General features: G+C 38.9%; 1 protein-coding gene across 5 annotated transcripts in view; it reads right to left on the bottom strand.

The window, feature by feature from the left end:
- The window catches only part of EEFSEC (eukaryotic elongation factor, selenocysteine-tRNA specific), a 124,505-nt gene that overhangs the window by 37,835 nt on the left and 67,168 nt on the right, over nt 1-19,502 (bottom strand). For all 5 annotated transcript variants that reach the window (XR_005702824.1, XM_040076361.2, XM_040076356.2 and 2 more), the window contains exon 6: nt 5,411-5,567. Coding sequence is in view for 4 of the 5 variants with exons in the window: in XM_040076361.2 (XP_039932295.1) it covers nt 5,411-5,567 (157 nt within the window). In the remaining variant the exon portion in view is untranslated. The remainder of the gene's footprint in view (nt 1-5,410; nt 5,568-19,502) is intronic.

Raw genomic sequence — 19,502 nt, forward strand, 5'->3', positions numbered from 1 at the left:
GCCCTCCAAATCACAGAGCTGGTAATGACACTTATCAACAGTCAACCATTCAAAATTTGTCTCCCACAGTTAAGAAAAACCCAGCCCCCTGAAAGTAATATTCTACAAACACCAGCTACCTTGGTGTGTTGATACCTACCTGAACAAAGTGACATATGCCTTGAATATTAATGGGAAAAAAATCAAATATCAAAAAATAATACAATTAGATAGCTCTTAAGGAGGAGGGTACAGAAGAGAATGTGATACACAAATTATTTTACTGTTGTATTTTTCAATCTTCACATAACTTTAATGTCCCTCATGCTATTTAACCTCTAGTCAACTTCCTTGTTTAAGTGGAATGCTACTGAAAAAAATTTGAATTCCACTTTTAAACCCTCAATCTTTAACCGGAATTGAAATCATGCATAGTAGTGCTGTTCATGTACAGCTCTTACATCACAGCTCTCTCACTATGTCCTTAAGTACTCCGCAAGCCAGTGTGGGATCTCATCCAATGAAAAAAGTGGCAAAATACAAAAACATCAAAGATGCACCAAATCCACAATATGCTAAGGGGGGAACATATTCTGCATTTCTACCCTTAATTTCACAAGTAAGAATACAAGGAATTCTCAAGAATAAGACACTTCGCTGAATTCTGACCACCTTATGCCATATTATACCAACACTGCAGAATCCCAGAGGTACTGTGTCCCAGCTTAGGGAGATCTGTGCTGTTACTTCAGAACAGACTTTTATGGCACGCTCAATCCCTCTTACCATGACAAGCAGTGGAAACAGCAAAATGGACTTGTTCTCTCAAACACAAGGCAAAAAGTTTGACAACAAAAGATAAAGTCAAAAACCAGTTTGTTTTCACCCATTTTAAGAAACTCAAAACTCCTGTTATCCTGTATGGCTAAAAAGAACAGAGAAGCCACAAAGCTTATACTCCAATATTCTCATTTTTATCTCTTCTTATGAAAAGTGTCTTTTATTACATTTAAATTCACTCAATTCAGAAATGTGTTCAGCTCTTAAGAGTGTTAGATATGCACTGCTTCCTTTGCATTAAGAAATAAGGTAACTCTTAACTAAGTCACGTACAGCAATTTTGAGTCAAAAAGAGGTGAATGGCAGTCACATTGCAGTGCCTCAGAAAGGATGAACACTTTACTAAAAATTAGACAGACAGAAAGGAAAGTGAACTATGCCTGAGATATCACACACGCTCCAATTAGAATTAAAAAGTTGCTACGTTGTACAATAACCAAGCACAAGACAAATACAACGAGCCAAAACCAAAGAAATTGGCATATCTAAAGTCAATCTTTTAGATGTCAAGACACACAGCAACAGATCATGATTTTGCAAACCAAGCATAGTTTTACAGGGTCAGTTCTTTGGTGAGAGACAGTTAAATAAAATCCACTAAGTTATTCAAATGATTTCCTGAACTTTCCTCTAAATGTCTTATCAACTGACACAATATTCCTTGGTGAAAGGTATGTTGAAATAAGCATTTTCCAAAGACTGTCATTGTTAGTTTTTATCTTCTTCAGAATAAGACAATTAAACATACAGTTTCTGCCCCCCCCAAACTTGTTCTTGAACAATACTTTTCACTCACTCATTTACCCTACATAGTGCTCCATTTACAACTAAAACAGCTGCCACATATCACCCACCTCAGCAAACAGCACGCCATCAGTAGCACGCTCCCTCATCCACATAAAGCATAACTTTAAAAACACTGTAGCTTAAATTGCCTTTCAAATCCTGTTTGCTTTATAAGCAGCTTGTTAAGCTTTCCTTGTGAGTTCAGAGATTATGTCCTCCTTTTTGTGCATTTGTTCATGCAACCAGTATGGAAAGGAAGCGTCATCCTGTCAATTAACAGTCCTTGAAACTTTACCTTCAGTTAAAGCACAAACAGCTCCACAACTGAGCCCTACAGAAGAGCATATCTGCCAGCAAATATTTCTTTTTTCTTCTAGATGCTGCTGCAAACATTCAAGAAAGCAGGTTATACCTTGTCATTCAAGCAATAAAAGCATGCTGGATGCAAAACCAGAAGTGAGATGAAAAATAAATTGTACTTCCACCCACCATCCTACTGCCTGCCTGTTTTATCCTGCACTAGCAAACATCCAGGCAAACTACACGAGTATTGCCAAATACATCATCTTCCTCTGCAAAGATAATCTAGCAGCACAAGACATCTCTGTTAAATAACATCTCTCAATAGTCAACATACACTTTGCTTTCTTTCATGTTATTAAGCTTTGCTTCCACCTCCTTGGACCACCCTAAGGGATTCTTCTCCGTTGTATTCTTCAAACACTTGTGGATAATGATATCTCCCACTTATACATCATTTAGCCAAGTTTCATGCATTTCTTTTCATCTTCTGTCCCTCATAAATCAATCCCTTCAGACTCTGCAGCATTCTTCCTGCTCTTCCCTGAATTTCTTCCAAAATACTGACATCTTTCAGCAACTGAGGAACTTCCAATTGCATGCTATACTCTAGATATGCTTTTTGTACTCTAAAGAAAGATAATTACATCTTTTCAAGAAATATTAATGCTCTAAGCCTGGAATAAATCTATATCAAGAATTTCATTATTTGGGGTTTTTTTCCAGAATGGATAATAATTATCCCCATTTCACAAAGCAGAAGACCAGAGAGAAGTATCTGACTTACTGCTGCATACAAGCAGTGCCAGAGTGAGAAGCAAATGCACGTTGTGCCATTACCAGTTGCGGTGTGCCAAGTTTCAGCCCACAGATGACATTAGACAATGTTCCCAGGCTGATCTAGAGCAAACACAAGCCATTTCCAAGTGAGCGTGGAAGAGCACTTGGGGAGCCCAACACTTGCTCATGTGAGCACGTGTTATTGGTAGCAGTGGGACCATGCAGCACCCTAAGATGTCCCCTGATCTATTATTACCTTTCATAGTCAGGACTCAAATCTCTGATATATCTCCTTGAATTTTACTGCCATGGAGAGGTTTGTTTCTAATACCAGACACCAGCTAACATCAGGTCAACTAGCTGAACAAACTAACTCAGGTCTAGAGGTTGACTGGTTTTAAATATCAGAGGACTGATGGACTGGCAGACTGAGGCAGTACAAGGCAATTTTCAACTTGGACATTTCCTTCCCTCCCTTCATACTCCCTGAAATATTTCTGAAGGAATCACGGAAAAATAACTTCAGAAAAATTTTAACAAAGGTCTACCCAAAAAAAATATTTAAGAGACTGTATGAGAGGAGGCAAGGATGAAGAATGGGGTGAGGGTAAGGGAGAAAGAAGTCTGACCAGTTAAATTAAAAAAAGAACCCAACCCACAAACAGGATGCAGACACATTAGAAAAGCAACACTGATCTAACAAAGGAATGTGAACTGCAGTTGACTCAAGAAGTATCGCAGCAATGGCCCTCCCCCTACACACAAATCTCTGGAATTCTTAGAGACAGGTTTTTAGGCTCTTTCAAATTCTGTGCTTCTTTCCCATTCCTTGATACCCTCAACCCAATTTAATTTAACTTACGGCCTCTTCTTTCCAGACAACAAGAGCACCCAAGTTTGACCCGGACTAAAACAAAGCAAACTAAGTTGTATTATTCTGCCTACCTTAGAGAGGCATTAAATTTTAGCCTTCTACCACACATTCTTCTCACTGAAAGAACAAACTATGAAGGGTCCTCTCTTTCAAGGTCTGCTGTTAAACATTTGATGAGTATTAGATTAGATAGATTAGAAGATAAGATAATGAACACCTTGGTGAAAGGTATCATTATTCCCACTAACTCAATAGATAGAGAAAGATGCAATCATCTAAATCTATATACAACTTTCCTAATGTAACTGCTGGCTCACAATTACAGTTCCTGTTTAAATCCACAAGGGTGTCAGAGACTCCTCATAAGGCTTCTCTCTGCCCCAGGAAGAACCATTTCCTCCATCCAAAATGTAGAAACAGCAGTGTAAATGCCAACTTCCTGTCCTTTTTGTTCATCAGATTTTGGCCTCCAGGAGAGGAAAGTTATTAAGTATATAACATAATCACATTTTTAAGCAAGATGCCATCTTGGTCTTCAGTTTTTAAGCTCTACGGTCATTTATGCATCATTTCATCGCCTAACTAAAGGTACCTCAGTGAATCTCTACAATCTTTTCTATACCAGAAAACTAAAAGCAAACACCAATCTAGTGCAAACTTTTTCTTTAAATGTAAAATGTGTTTGCTAATTAGGCTCTCAGACCTACTAGCAAAATCTAGCATTTGGTGACAAAACTACAAGTACAGCTAGGACAGAACACGAGGTATTTTATATAGTCAGAAGATTTTATTCTGTAACAGGAAGAAGAAAGGAAACTTGCAGAGGGTCAAAATTAGTGCAGTTGCATCATACTCTAAATTAAATGGAAAGATAGTCCATCTTGTGCAAGGAGTCAAGAAACTTCACCTTTCTCTGAAAGTCAATTGCTATGTTGACTGTTTGCTGCCATAGAATACTATAATTTCTTTTCTCCATTTTTTCAATAGAAGTAATCTTGCTCATCTACCTAAGAGGGTGAGGGATTAGCTAGTGACAAATGGGGTAAAGATAAAACAGAAATATATAAGTACTGCCTGGTATCCTTAAAATCTTATCCTGCAATCTGAGTTAAATGCAACACCTATTATTGCCTTTTGAAAAGGCTCAGAAATACTCCCCTGCCTTAAAAGGAGGAGGAAAAAAAAAACCTCAGTAAATGACACTCATAAACTCTAGCACCCATCGTTTCCCATGCTCTAACCTAAGGGGGCATAAATCCTTCCTGTAATTCACCAAGGATGAAAAATACAGTCATGTATAGTATTATAAAACTAGGAGACACAAGCAATAAAAAAAACTCTCAAGATGTCCAAAACTTCATTTATCAAGCCGTTTTTGCTTGAAGGCAAGTTAGGTAATAACATGCAGAACAGAGCCAATTTAAGGAACTTGTATCCAATATACTACATTTAATAAATAGCTACAGGTAAAAAGTTATTGCAGGTTTGCTTTCTTTTATTTGTTTAGAAGGACTCTGGTGCAAATCATACATACATTAAGAAAGGAGAGATTACCACAAACCTCTCTGGGCACAGTATGGTTTCTGTGTTTCTGCCACTTAGCAGTGAGTCCTTTTGAGACCTGTTTGTTGACACAGGAGATACGGCTTCAGGCCATTTGGTCTCACACTGTAAGTCACAGCCACCATCATGTAACTAGAAGAGGTACAGCTCCCACAAGATCACTGCTCCAACTGGGTATGAGCTTATTTTCAAAACTTCAGGAGATTACTGGTAGAACTTCACCTTGCAATATAGAAATATCCTCTACATTTGACACAGATTAGTATTTGTTAACTGCTAAGCACCTACCTGGAATTCGGATTTTAAATTTACCGCTTTGTCCAAAACCACCATCTATTATTCCATCTTCTCCCGTAGACAGTTTCACTTTGAGACCCACAAAAATCTGGATGTTTGTTTCCTTTTTAAACAACGAACGACCAATCACACTGTAATCATCCATCACCTGCAAAAAAAAAAAAAAAAAAATTCATATCTCTACAAGCTAAAGACAGGAAATTATCCATGTTACATGCTAGATTTGGAAACTTCTACCACTCCACCTTTGAAAAACAATTTACCCTAAACTGCTGAGTTTAAGGCAAAAAAAATAAGACTTTATGAACTAACACATTTCTGCTTCTACCTCCCTTATCAAAATACAGGAAGAATAAAACATACATCAGAACATGCTGTAAAGATGAGTTAATTGAAATATTTTTTCTGCTTTGAAACTTTTCCATGAAAGTCACTGAAGCACCAATGCTGACAAAAACTTTATTCTTATTTATTCTATAGCTAAGTACATTATCACCTACATAAACATTCTTTCTCTTATCTCCCAACCTGCACTCCTACACTTCCAAAGAAACAACAGAGCTTCTAGAGCCTTTTAAATACTCACCTTTACATACACATTAATTTGTTAAACCAAGTGCCTTATGACCACTACATCCAATTTTAATTTCAAGGTTTGTAACCCGGTGGGAAGAACCATTCCAAGTTGAATTCTTAATTAAGCTATCAGGAACAAGAGGCAGCGAGGTTGGTGGGTAAGGCCAAGATAAACAACCCTCCCTTAGGCATTACAAAGTATAAGGTGCAGTCAAGTGAGCCTAATCCTGTCGGTGTGAATATCCTTCTACACCCAATGCCTGCAGTTACTCTACATTGTAGATGCAGAAAGAACATCTATTTATCAGAATAAATATGGGGATATTACTTAAATCTTTCCAAGATTATTTTTTGTGGTAAAAGTTGCAGCTCTTCGTCATATCTCAGGAGCCATTTTTAACTACATCTAAAGGTTACAAAGACCAAAGTGACTTAGAACAGTAAAGAATTGCAGCAAGTTGTAAACACTCCCCTTTATTCAGTTTAAATGAACTCAAATATTGCCGGTGTATTAAGCAACTGTCATTCCCTGAACTCTCCTCCATAAACTATAATGCATATACAAACTCAAATCCCTAGGATTATTATTTTGTTACATATCCATGTCTCTATTTTAATGCCAATCTCAGTATGGTAGAAAATGTAGCATCAGATATTTTTCTTATATTTTAAACAGCGCTTACTTGTTCAGCTGTAAACAATCTTGAAAGGGATGTGCAGTATTGGAGAGCACGGGGAGGGCCCCTCCCTGTCCCAGACCAGATGCAGGATGAGAAATACCTACAGCCCTTCTTGCTTCTGTCACATGGAAAGTACAGCTCTTGGCTGGGTGCAGCCAAGGCTGTAGGCAGAAACACTCAGATGCCTCAACAACATTCACTGCCTCATCTTTCCCCAAAAGGACATATTTATGGGTTTTTTTTGGTTGTGCCTGTCCTCTCTCACTGCTTCAAAATAGCTTGTGAACCACTGATGGCAGTATCACTGCTTAACAACATTTTGGCTTAAATGTAAAACTGAATAATGCCTTTTCCTAGAGCTCCTGATAACAGGTGGAGGTAGAGGGGGGAGAAAAGCTTTCAGGAACACTTGCCTTTATTTGGGTCTGAAACAAAAGACTAGAAGAAAAATAAGCTATTAATTCCAACCTGAAGAAGCACTTATATTCTTCTCAAAACCTAAATTTTTTCCACTTGCAGTGGATGGAGAAATTAAAAAGTTACTTCATCCTATAAATCTTTTACTCCTAAAACAAGAATTTCAAAACTCTTCATCCTTCTTGTCCACTGCTGGCTAGTCTTTCTTCCCCTTGTGCTTGAAATACAGACGGTAGAATATGCTCCAGGGAGGATCTCTAATGTATGTATTATTTTTGCAATTATCCCTCAAAGGGCACAGGAAGACAACTTTAAAGGCCAACATCTTTGGAAACATCTTTTATTTTTTCAAGAGCACTTCAAAGTTATTTTTAACTTAATTAAAAATGGAATTACAGGATGAGCAATCATACTAGGCTACCATGGTTCAGTTTAGAGTCTCCCCAGAAAGGCTGTCAGAAGAAACTCCAGCGATTTCTATGAACAAGTGTTATAGGCATCAAGTACCTTTGAGTAAACCAGCAATGATAACCTGTAATCGAGTACTAGAACAGAAACAAAATGTATCAGCATTTAGTTATGCCACACTCACTTAAAACCTTGGAATTAAAAAAACTTTATAAAAAAAGGTGCTTTTTAGGGTCTTGCTCTTGTACATTCAGGATGAAAGAAAAAGCAAGAACTCCAGCTACACTGCTCTTTTCACTCTAATGGTCACAGAATCACAAGATTGGAAGAGACCTCTAAGACAGAGGTCTTATCACCACCTACCCATGCTCTAACACCACCTCAACTAAACCAATTGCATCGAGTGCCACATCCAGTCGTTTTTAAACACATCAAGGCATGGTGACTCCAACACCTCCCTGGGGAAGACAATTCCAGTACCTTATCACTCTTAAAACTTTTAACTTTTAAAACTTTAAAAACTTTTAAAAACCATTAGAAACTTTTTCCTAACATCCAACCGAAATTTCGCTCGGTGCAGTTTAAGACTGTGTCCTCTGATTCTGTCAGTTGCTGCCTGGAGAAAGAGACCAACCCCCAGCTGACTACACCCACCTTTCCAGAAATTGTAGAGAGTGATAAAGTTGCCTCTGAGTCTCCTTTTCTCGAGGCGAAACAACCCCAGCTCCCTCAGCCCTTCACCAGCTTTGTTGCCCTCCTCTGGACACGCTCAAGCATCTATCTCACTGTCCTGCCTAAACTGAGGGGCCCAGAACTGGACACAGCACTCAAGGTGCGACCTCAGCAGTGCCAAGTACAGGGCAAAAATGACCTCCCTGCTCCTGCTGGCCACGCTATTCCTGATACAGGCCAGGATGCCACTGGCCCTCTTGGCCACCAGGGCACACTGCTGGCTCAGGTTCAGCTGCTGTCACCAGTAGCCCCCTTTCTGCCTGGGCACTGTCCAGCCACAGTGTCCCCAGCCTTTAGCACTGCAGGGTGTTACTGGGGTCAAAATGCTGGATTCGGCACTTGGACTTATTGAACTTCATTTTACTATCCATCCAACTACTCCAGGTCTCTCTGCAGAGCCCTCCTACCTTCCCAGCTGAGTGTCATCTGCAAATTTAGTAATGATAGACTCAATACCCTCATACATGTCATCAATAAAAATATTAAACAGAACTGGCCTCAGCACAGACCCCTGAGGGAAACCACCAGTGACTGGCCACCAGCTGGATGCAGCACCATTCACCACGACTCTCTAGGTTTGGCCATGCAGCCAGTTCTTAACCCAACTTGGTAAAAAAACCCCCTCCTTTAACCGATCAATACATTCTGTAGGTATCACCACGATTCCTTGGGCATCTCTACAAGCCGTTAGAAACAAAACCACTTTGGTGGTTCTGAGATAAGTGATCAGTGACTTGCCTGACTGGCTGTTCCAAATAAAACCTCTATGACCTGAAGTCTCTGTCTTGCTTACTAAATACTACACACCACATTCTGTGCCATCCACACCCTCCAGTAAGCCTATCATCAATTTATCCCTGACAAAGACAAAATAACTAGAAAATGCCTGTCCTAACAGGAACTAATATAATTGGATCAGTCTTTGCACTAAAATAAATGAGTGCATAGCAGAGAATTGCTATGAAGGAAAGCTCATTTTCTCAACTTTAAGACTGTATTAGAAAAAAATGAAAGGAAAAATGATATTTTTGGTTTAGCTTTGCTTTGTAAAAAGGCAAAGAAATGCATGATGTTCTCTCTAACTGAAATTCAACACTTCTAATTACTCTACCAGCAATTTACCTCCAATCATGGGATTTTAAATTAATCCACTTTGAGTTCTCAGAACATCTACAATGGCAATCACTTTGTCTATTAGCTGAACAGCCTTTCAGAAGAGCTTTCTGCTTTTCTCTCAAACATTCTTTTTTTGGTATAAAATATTACGAGCTTACAAAGCCAAACGCCACAAAGACAGTAAGGGATACACAGTCTGCTCTGAAGCAGCAGTAAGGGGCCTAGCGATGAGGGCAGACTAATTTTATTAACTTCAGGGAAACTTCAAAAAGCTTTAGGGCTTTAATGCCAGACAGAGACGACCCCAAAAGTCAGTTTAAGTGCTGCATAAACAAAGGATTAGGGCAAGAAAAAGCTGAAGGCTCCTTGCATTTCTTGTTTATATTGTCATATGACCTAGTAGGAGTGGGAGAGGGCTGCCTCTCTGACTTTAATCCCCCATGGTGTGCAGTGGCGTTTCAGTTCACTGACCTACATTACGATAATATTTTTTTTTAATTTATGGGCAGAGGTGCAGCATCAAACTCACTTAAAGACATTTAAAAAAGAAAACGGGCAGGATGGGAAAAATACCCAGAAGAGAAATTTTCTGGCTGGTATAGTCTCCCCCTCTCACTTAGGTTAGATCAGCAGCTTAGAAAAGGATTTCAAGTTCAAAGGGAAAAGTATCTGTTACCCTTGTTTTATGGCTTAGACCAGAGGACACAATAGCACTGAGTTTATGAAATATCCCTTTCCACTAGGCTTTTGTGTTTGCACAAAAAAAAGTAAACAGTGCTTTATAATATTAGGTGAAGTATGTGCATCTCCAGCACATAACCCTTGTGCTAAAACCAAGAAGTTCACATAAAGAATAACCAACTCACATTCTTCATCTCTTCAGTACTTACCCTGTCTTACACTGTTTGCAAAACCACAGTTCACATTATGTGTTGGAATTTAGTGCAAACTATTCTATTAATTCCAAGGAAAAAGTCCAGAATGTCCCTCTGAGCAGGGTAGCAAGGTACACTGTCCAGCCTGTTAAACAACCCTCCTTTTTAGGGTAATTTAGAAATTACTGTCATCTGAACACCCTCTCAAACAATCCATCACACACATTTTGAGAGCAAATAACGCTTATCTTTTGATGTATCTGTAGGAAGAGTGGATCAGAACAGAAACACACAAGAGGAAACAAAGTGGTACCAGTATGAGAGGGAAATAAGGAAAGGTTTAAGACAGAGAAAGTAAATGCACTGACTATTAAATACTAGAAAAGATACAGAGAGAGAAGGAATAACCTTTCCTGATTTAATAAAAAATTACATGTTTTTAAAAAGAAAAATTTTAATGGCCTAAGTATTATTCTCAGTAAACTGATAAAAAGTTCACTGAAACTAAAGCAGAAAAACAACAGGAGAGGAAAAAGAGCAAAAAGAACCTGTGACTAACACTGAATATACAATGCATTTTTATTACTTTTTTGCACTTCAGAAAAAGTACACTTGAGACATCTTCATCATGATCAGTGACAGCTCATTTATTTCTAGAAAACAGTTTCCAGCACTTTCCAGTTCTGTGTTAGAAATGGGAATATTTTTGAGGCTGCAAATTCCTGTTCTTTTTTAAAACAAAGTTTCATGCATTGAGAAAATGAGGGCACAAAAAGGGAGACGGAGAAAGGAACTCAGACAATTGCACCAATGATCAAGTTTCCAGCTTTTACAAAGACTTCTAGCTGGTTACTGAGAAATAGCTGAACAACTTGATACAAAGAAAGAATGATTTGGTCAGTCACAGCTTTTTCTCCAGAGCTTACTTACAGCAGCATAAAGATTTTTCTTTCTGCAACTCCCTCCAATACTAGAAGCCTTCAGCTTCATGCCTTATTACTGCTATTTTAATGGAAGCCATCACATTAACATCTCCACATATCCATTAACTTGGTTTTCAGATGTTCATCCCATCTCTCACCAGCCTATATTTCTTATATCCAAAACACATTTTCCTTTCTCTGCCTTTCTGAGTAAAGTGACTTGAGTTTGGGAATATTTAACACGCAGCCATAAAATGCGCTTCTCTTTGCTGAGCATTGTGCCATCACTAGAGCCTAGAAAAACCTTGCATGGCAGCAAAAAAAGGGGAGTACTGAGTCAGAGCAATGACTGAGAGGTGCACAACCAGACTGCTTTAGGTTCTAAAAGCTCTACACCTCACCAACAGCATTCTCCAGGCACATAAAGGGTTCCAACAGGGCACTATTCATTCATTATGCATCTTTATAGCACAAGTTTCCTTCATCTCTGTTTAAAGCTTAGAAGGGCTGAATACTAAAACAAACACTGGCACTGAATTCCTGACATGGTCTAAATGAAAACATCAGTGTTACCATATGAGAAGAAACTGGTTCATGTTATGATTTCATTTTTTATTCATCTATGCTGCAGTCCCATTATGAGGGAAAAGCAACATCAACAGATATGGGAAAGAGGAAGCTCAAGACTGTTAAGACATCCTATACCATCCATCTCCAGGCCAGCCAGCTCTGGCTTGCTACACAGGTTAAAAACCCTGTGATCCTTACCACCCAAGAAAAAAAAAAAAACAAGACACAGGCTGTTCTGTAGACAAGATGGTATGTACAGGTCTTGATCTAGTTTTGTAAGCATGACACAGAGACGACTGCCAAGCTGAAGAGGGCTCCTCTTCCTGGAGAAGGTTTTGAGCAGCCAGGAGGATGCTGGTGCTACCTCCATGACTTAAAAGCACACAGGCAATTTCTTAACTATTTTAAAGTATTTTAGCTGTGGTCATTTCAGGTTCTTAAATCCTAAACATCCAAAAGAAGCCATCAGTGGCACATGGCAAGTTTTATTTGGAACATTGCATAGACCTGGCACATAGCAGGAGGTCAGCTATAGTGACAGTAAGTTATATGTCTTTCTAAAGGAAATTGCTCACAAATACCTTGAGGAGGGCTGGGGGAACAAAGAGCAGAGGCTTACAAAATCATCACTGGAAGGAGGTAACAAGGACTGGACAGGCCTGGAAAGAGCTGCCTGAAGCAAATCATGCTGAAGAAGAGTGAGCCGACTCTGACAGACTTGCATTCCCTTCTCAAGACATAACACAGACATACAAATACTCTGAGTCTGCCCCCTCTGCTGCCCAAAGCCACCTCCTCTATTCGTAACAGCTTCCTTCTGCCATTTGGCTAACAAGGTCTGTGCTACAGAGAAAACACAAGTCTGTGCTACACTGTTAGATGTTTGTAACTGCAGCCCCAGTGAAGATGTACAGTAAAGGGATAGCTATGTTTTGGCAATATGGAGGTTGAGTTTTACTTTATCTTTCGACTTTAAAACACCAAGGAAATTAAATAACTTAAGTTTTATATAAATGTAAGTTGCAGAATTGGGCACTTAAGAAGTTAAAAAATGCTAGATGTCCATACAACCTTATCCCTGTACCTCTTTGAGATGCCCCATGATACAGTCTTAACATGACCACATCCAAAAAAATTTCAGAGGAATCTTGCCTTATTAAGTGCACAGGGTAGAGGCACAAGGGAACAGAATTAATGTTGCATAAGTAACTGTAAATCTGGTATTTCCTAACTTTCAAGTTCTTGACTTTGCAACCTAAGCAACATTCTTAATTTATTTTTGTATCCAATAAATAAAACGGTGTATTGGTTGCCTTGCTGACAAACTGATTCCCCCACAGGTGACTGTTACACAACCTCAGAAAAATCAAGACCAGCTGTCCACACACTTGCAATACTCAAAAGCGTGTCTGCATTTTAAATTTAATAATATAAATAATAACCATAGGTGTTACTCAAAACCTGCAAAATTCTACTACCCCATTCATGTGGAGTAAGCCATTCTTTTCCTGGTGAGTGAAAAAAACTTTTTTCTTTTTTTTTTTCCTATGGGTAAGAAGGCAGATTCTGCAACTTACCTTGTACATTTTTATGACAAATTTATTGTACTGTGTTAATCCATATGCTGAGTTAGGAAACATTGGGAAATATCACCATCCTTTTCTCAGCACTGTTTAGCATAAATGGTATTTCTGTTTAATGGGCAGTAAGCCCTCTCTTCTCCCTTCCCCCACTAAGCTTCTCAAAGTCTTTTACTCAAAAACTAAACAAGAGCCAATAAATAAATGCATCTTTTATATTGCTATTTAACAGTGCATTTTAACTAGTGAATGTGCTGTGCATTTTTATTCACCTGATTGCCTTCATCTCTGTATTACTACTGTATTTAGCATACCATCAGCACCCAAGCAGAACCAAACAAACTCATGTTCAGACTTCAAAGCAGGAAAAATTGTGGCGTCTGCATGTTTACAGTAGACGATGGAGTGACATCCACCACTTCTCCCAGCTAGAGTCACACAGGGTTCCGCAGACAGCCCAGGTCACTGCTTGTGTGTGCAGGCAGCACTCAATCAGATTTCACAGTTTGGCCTTGTTACTCACATTATGCCCCTATCAGTCTGCACGCCCCACCTCAGTCACCCAGAAAGCACCTGGCTGATGCAGGGTTTTACTTGCTATGTCCCTGGCACTGCACTGGCACTGTAAGAAAACAGTAGATGCAATGTTAACTCTAGTAAGACAATGAAACATCCTGCACCTAGAAATAAATTAGATGGAAGAGTCTAACTATCCACAGTGGTAAAATTGAATTATCTTCATTCATAGGAGCACCATGCAACCATGCAAGAGAAAATGTAAGGAAGAGTTATTTCTGTCACACATACTTTGAAAACAGTCTATAGGCACAACTCTGAAACAAATTCTGGTATTACAGATATCTGGAGAGGATTAAGAGAAAAAACTACCAGTGTTGTTTATAAATGATTCACTACCCAGGAATCTTTCCATACAAGAATACTCCGGTACTCCTACTATACTAATGTATACTATACATTACCTGCCTCCCGAGGCAATGGTAACCATCACAGAACTGATCTCATCCCTTAAATTAATCACATCAGATGTTCCCATTCACTCATGGGCAAGTTCCTTCTTCCTCCTTCACACACTCCTTTAGCAGTCTGTTTAAGTGCGTGGCCAAGCTACTACAAACTTGGTGTGTGCTCAGTAACTAAATGTGGTACTTCCACTCAAATACTGCTCATAGTTTTTTAAAAACCCACCATTTTCAAAACTGCTGCTTTTGAAAATGTTAGTTCCCCAAGGGACAATCTGGGTCATTGCTGGTCATCAACAAATTTAATACCATTTTCTCACAGTTCCTGTAGTTGCTTACCAGCACTCATCTCCACAATATCTTATCCTTCTTCTGAAAGGCTAGAGAGATCTGTGAAGTGATGGTGAAAAACACCTTCCCTTTGACCACTCAAGTAATGTACTTGCTCTGACAAAGCTCTTCCTATCCTGCTGGAAGAGGAAAGAGCACAACACTTTTAAAAGACGCTGAAAGATAAGCTTTCTCTCTTCCATTGAGGCTTCAGAAGAGATGCACTGATAAAAATCTTGGTAACTCACCCTGCTTTCACTCCTTGCTCTTGCAACGATGTGTTTCTCCTTAGGGACACTTAGATCACACCAATATTCAAACAAATAGTAACATGTTGCTAGTAATCAATAGGCATCCCTAAAAACTAAGCATGCTGCCTACATGATGGCCTCAGCCCCCAGGAGAATGAGTACAACAAAAAAACCTATCAAGCAACCCACAAAACCTGTGATCAAAGTGGCTATGAACAAAACTAGGACATCATGCACCATGATTAATATCAAGTAAATCCTAAAGAGCAAGGCAAATAATGAGAAAGATACATTAAAAACTTTGAAATAGAATTAATTCTTCAAATTGACAGAGGAACACAGATAAAGTAGCTTTATGAAGGACATTATAATAGAAAAGCATTCTGCTTAAATGGGAAACCATTCCATGCAACATGTGTATACTTTTCACTATACAAGACTGAAAGCGCAAGAAGGTGCAGCTCACACTGTGCAAGGCAGAGTTTCCTTCTGTTTCTGCCATAGAGCTATGGATTTACAAGTAACCGTAACAATAGGACCCTGTGGCAACCACCCTAAGATAAATCCTGCTCATGCAAACATTTTCAAAACAGGCAGAATATCTGAGTCATGCAGGAAAACATGATGCACTTCTGTGGTTCACCTTTCAGTTGAAACTTTCTTCACTCAACCTGTATGTTCACAGAAGCCAAAGAGCAAATATTGTGACAAATATAAAGGATTTATACCAGGAACTGAGTAACTGCTTCATGAGTCACACTGGAATTAACCTCCAAGGCTGCATAGAGGTTAAATTCAAATAAGGTGTTTCTGAGATGATGTTAGGATTAATACAAGTCTCTTTGCCCACAGAACCGTAGAGAGCCAAATGCAGACCAGCCTGAGTCCAGAAGCACAAGACCAAGGACAACAGCTGCTGCTCATCTTTGTAATTTGTCTCCAACTCCAGGAGCTGCCGACCTGCTGGAGGTTCAGCAAGCCCACATCCACCATCAGCACTGAATGTCAATCAGAGGGACAAAACCTCCCTCACACTTGTTTGTCCTTTTTTCACCAAGATTCCCACATCACATTCCTCAGAGCTACACTGGCGTTCACAATAGCACTCTTTTACCTTTTTATCAGTACAAGCCACTTGTTGCCAGCCTAGCTTTTTCCTATTGAAAGCACATTTGTCAGGCAGCCAAGGGTTTGCAAAAATAAAATGTCCAGAGGGCTACAGTCTCTGCCTCCACATAACCACACCAGAAAGATGCTCTTGACAGGAATTTCCTCCCACTGAAGTTCTCCCTCTCACAAATCCTCTCTGCAAGAGAAAGTTGGACAAGTATTTCACACTGGTTTTGGAACCATCCAGTTAAGCAAATACAAACCTCTGCCACTATCCTCTTAGTTCTGATGATATAGCATATTTTGATTTTCCTTAAAACTTACCATACTTAAACATAAAATCTCCACGGTCTAAAGCGAAACAGAGCATTCACACATTTTCCTAACAGCTCAAAAATATCAAATAATACCAGATAAAAACCATCACTGCATTAGAATCACGTGACTTTTCTAATAACTAAGATGCAATCTCAGCACCTCCATTTCATGGACTAAGCTGCACCTCAGACAACACTAACTTCTCATATACTAATTTGTCACAGATCACAGAAATACATATTCCCTTTTACCCTCCTTCCCTCCAAAAAAATCAGTAGATGAATAAACAAGGATGCACTTCAGACACATAAATGCAAATATTCTGATGAGCAACAGTAGTCAAGTTTGATTCTTTCTCTCTCAGTGTTCCACTCAATCTGGGCATTAGAGAATTAAGATATCAAAAGGGAAAAGCGAGCAGTAAAAAACGCAATGACAGGGTACTTGAATTTTTGTAGAACATTTTCCATCACTTCAGCAGATAAGAAAAAACAGGAAGCTTAGGCATGAAATTTCAGTAAAATGTACTACTTAAAGATGGTTTGCTAGCTTAAGTATGATTTTGTACAAATATTGTGTAGTAAATGCCATATTTTCCATGGATTTGATTTCTCTGTGAAACAGGAAAAATGTCCCACTTTCTTACAGAGAGACAAAAAATGCTAGAGAAGAAATATTCTTGTTTTGTTAAAAAAAAACAAAACACCTTATACTCCAGAAGGGTGCCATGCACAAGAGGCACACAAGAAAAATACTGTGATGCAAAGACTTAATGAATTTACAGTTCTTATTATTCCATCAGTGCTCTGAAAGTAATCAGAACAGGAACAAAGAACCAAACCATAAATGCCTGATTTCTCCTGGGTAAACTGGTAGTTAAACTGCAGGGAATTTATTTTAATTCCAGAAGCAAGCAGGGGGCTCAGGAGACCCAACATCAGATAAGCCGCAATGTTTTACAAACGGCACTATTGAATTCCACTTCATCCCAGTTATGGGAGCATGTTTCTATCATGAACCTGGGAAGGCAGATGTTACATGCCCCAGCCTCTCTCTCTCCCAGCCTTTCAGGAAGCTATGAAGCTGATTTTCTCCAGCAGTATTCTCTGAAGGAAAAGTTCACTTCTTGTGAAGGTAACATGTATTTTTTAATTATTATTATTATTTTATGCCTCCCCAGGGAAGGTGACGTGGGAGGAGCTTCCTTGCTCAACAGAGAAAGAAATTTTCCTGTGTCAGTGCCAAGAACAGACACCCTAAATTCAGCGATCCTAATCTCCAGCCATCCATCAGCAGCAGGGTGGGACCAGCTGATTCAAATTTTCTGTTAGCTGGTGACTTTGTGTACTAAAATAAGTCTCTGTACCACCCAATTGTTCCTGCTGCTGTGTTCTGCAAAGCACAGACTTAACCAGCAGCTACTTCGGCTGTAAGTACTTCCCCAGCAGGCCCTTTACACCTGCCACGATCCTCTTCCAACCAACTCTTCCAAGTCCCTGAGTGCTCCTGGGACTTTACACCATGAGCTTTTCCTACAATATTTGCTCCATCATCCCTTCAGCATGCATCAGGGAAAATACCAGCTCTAAATATCCGCAGTACCACAGGAAGCAGAATCTGGGTACAAACAAAGCTGCAGAAAGTACTCAATGGCAATTGTCCTTTTACAGGACCAATTAGTATCCATACACAGTGATCAGGGCACATACATAGGGCACACTGTGGTACAAAAGGCAGGATAAAATATTAAGCCTCCCTGATCTATATTTTAAAAGGCACAGGAAGATAAAACAGTTCACTAACATAGCCTAATAAATTATTCTGTTGGTCAAATATTAAAGAAAGCATGTTCATTGGTTATTGTTTGGGCCAGAAAATAAAGTATGTATAATTAATTTATGTTATTCCATTATTTATACAGAAAAATCAAGAGCATAATATAAAAACTGGCAAACAGTTTGAAAATAACATGAAATAAAAACAATTAAAATTGTATGACTAAGGCTAACAGCACACTGTTAACCCCATCAGACAACTCACACTGTACTCTGCAAGTTTTTTAAGTGCCATAGATTAGTGTCATGTATTGGGAACAAAAATAAAGAATGTGAGACCAGTTCACCACAGTTAGAGAAAAGCATCTGTCTCCAAGGCTCACACAAACTTCTGTTGCCATTGTTATTGTAAGCCAGGTCTAACTGGATCCTGACAGCATGGCTCATGCGCAAGTGTGTCAATCTTTAGCCAAGATAAAGGCAAATGTTTCATGAGTTCTGAAAGCTCCTGGAATGCCAGAAGAATAACAGACACAGATAGTCAGTCTAGAGCTTCTCTGAAGTTTAGAGCCCAGAACACTTTGGACTCCTTGTTCTAATTCAGTATCTCCATCAGCCGGAGAGAAAGGCAGCTGAACATATCAAACAAAGGAGACAATACACCTACTACCAAAATTGTGAAGAGTGACTGCAGATTTTGGGTGTTTCAGATAACTCATATAAACAAAGATAAAAATTCAGAAAGCTACAGACATTACCCTCCTAACTATCTCCCCTTCTAATGACAAAACTGGCATTCAAAACACCAACACAATGCCATAGGTCTGTGATTCCTTTGAAATAAAAGGCCGCCAAAATCAGTGAAAATGCAAAGCAGAAACTCATATTTTCTTCAGTTTTTTTAAAGAGCTAAGAATTCAACAGAAAACTTAGGAAAAAGGGAAGAAATATGAATTAGCTGAACATGAATTGATTAATTTAGTGAGGGATTTTGAAGAAACTCACTAATCATGCCCTAGCAGGAATCTTCCTACCATTAAATCAGTAAAGCAAACAAACAATATTCAAGGAGTCTGCATTATACATAGCAAACATGGTACCATATGCCAAGTGTTTAGTCTCTTACAGCAAATTAAGGAGCAGTATTATGCAATCCTCAACTCAGCTTTATGGAATTTTGAAAAAAAGAATACTAAACATTTTGTTCAAATAATGAAGTTTTGAGTTAGGAAAACCAAAATTAAAAGAGTTCTTTACCCAATATTTAATAGATCACCTGTCATACCAATACAAACAAACGCTGAAGTTTTCATCAACTGTGTTAACTAAGGGGTAAACAATTAATTTAGGTACATCTCCATCTAAACCATTCATCATGAAAAATTCCATCATGCAATGTATAAACAAGTAATTCTCCACTGTTGACTGAAGGGTAACCACCA

This window comes from Hirundo rustica, chromosome 12 (genome assembly GCF_015227805.2).
Source record: "Hirundo rustica isolate bHirRus1 chromosome 12, bHirRus1.pri.v3, whole genome shotgun sequence".
Lineage (NCBI taxonomy): Eukaryota > Metazoa > Chordata > Aves > Passeriformes > Hirundinidae > Hirundo > Hirundo rustica.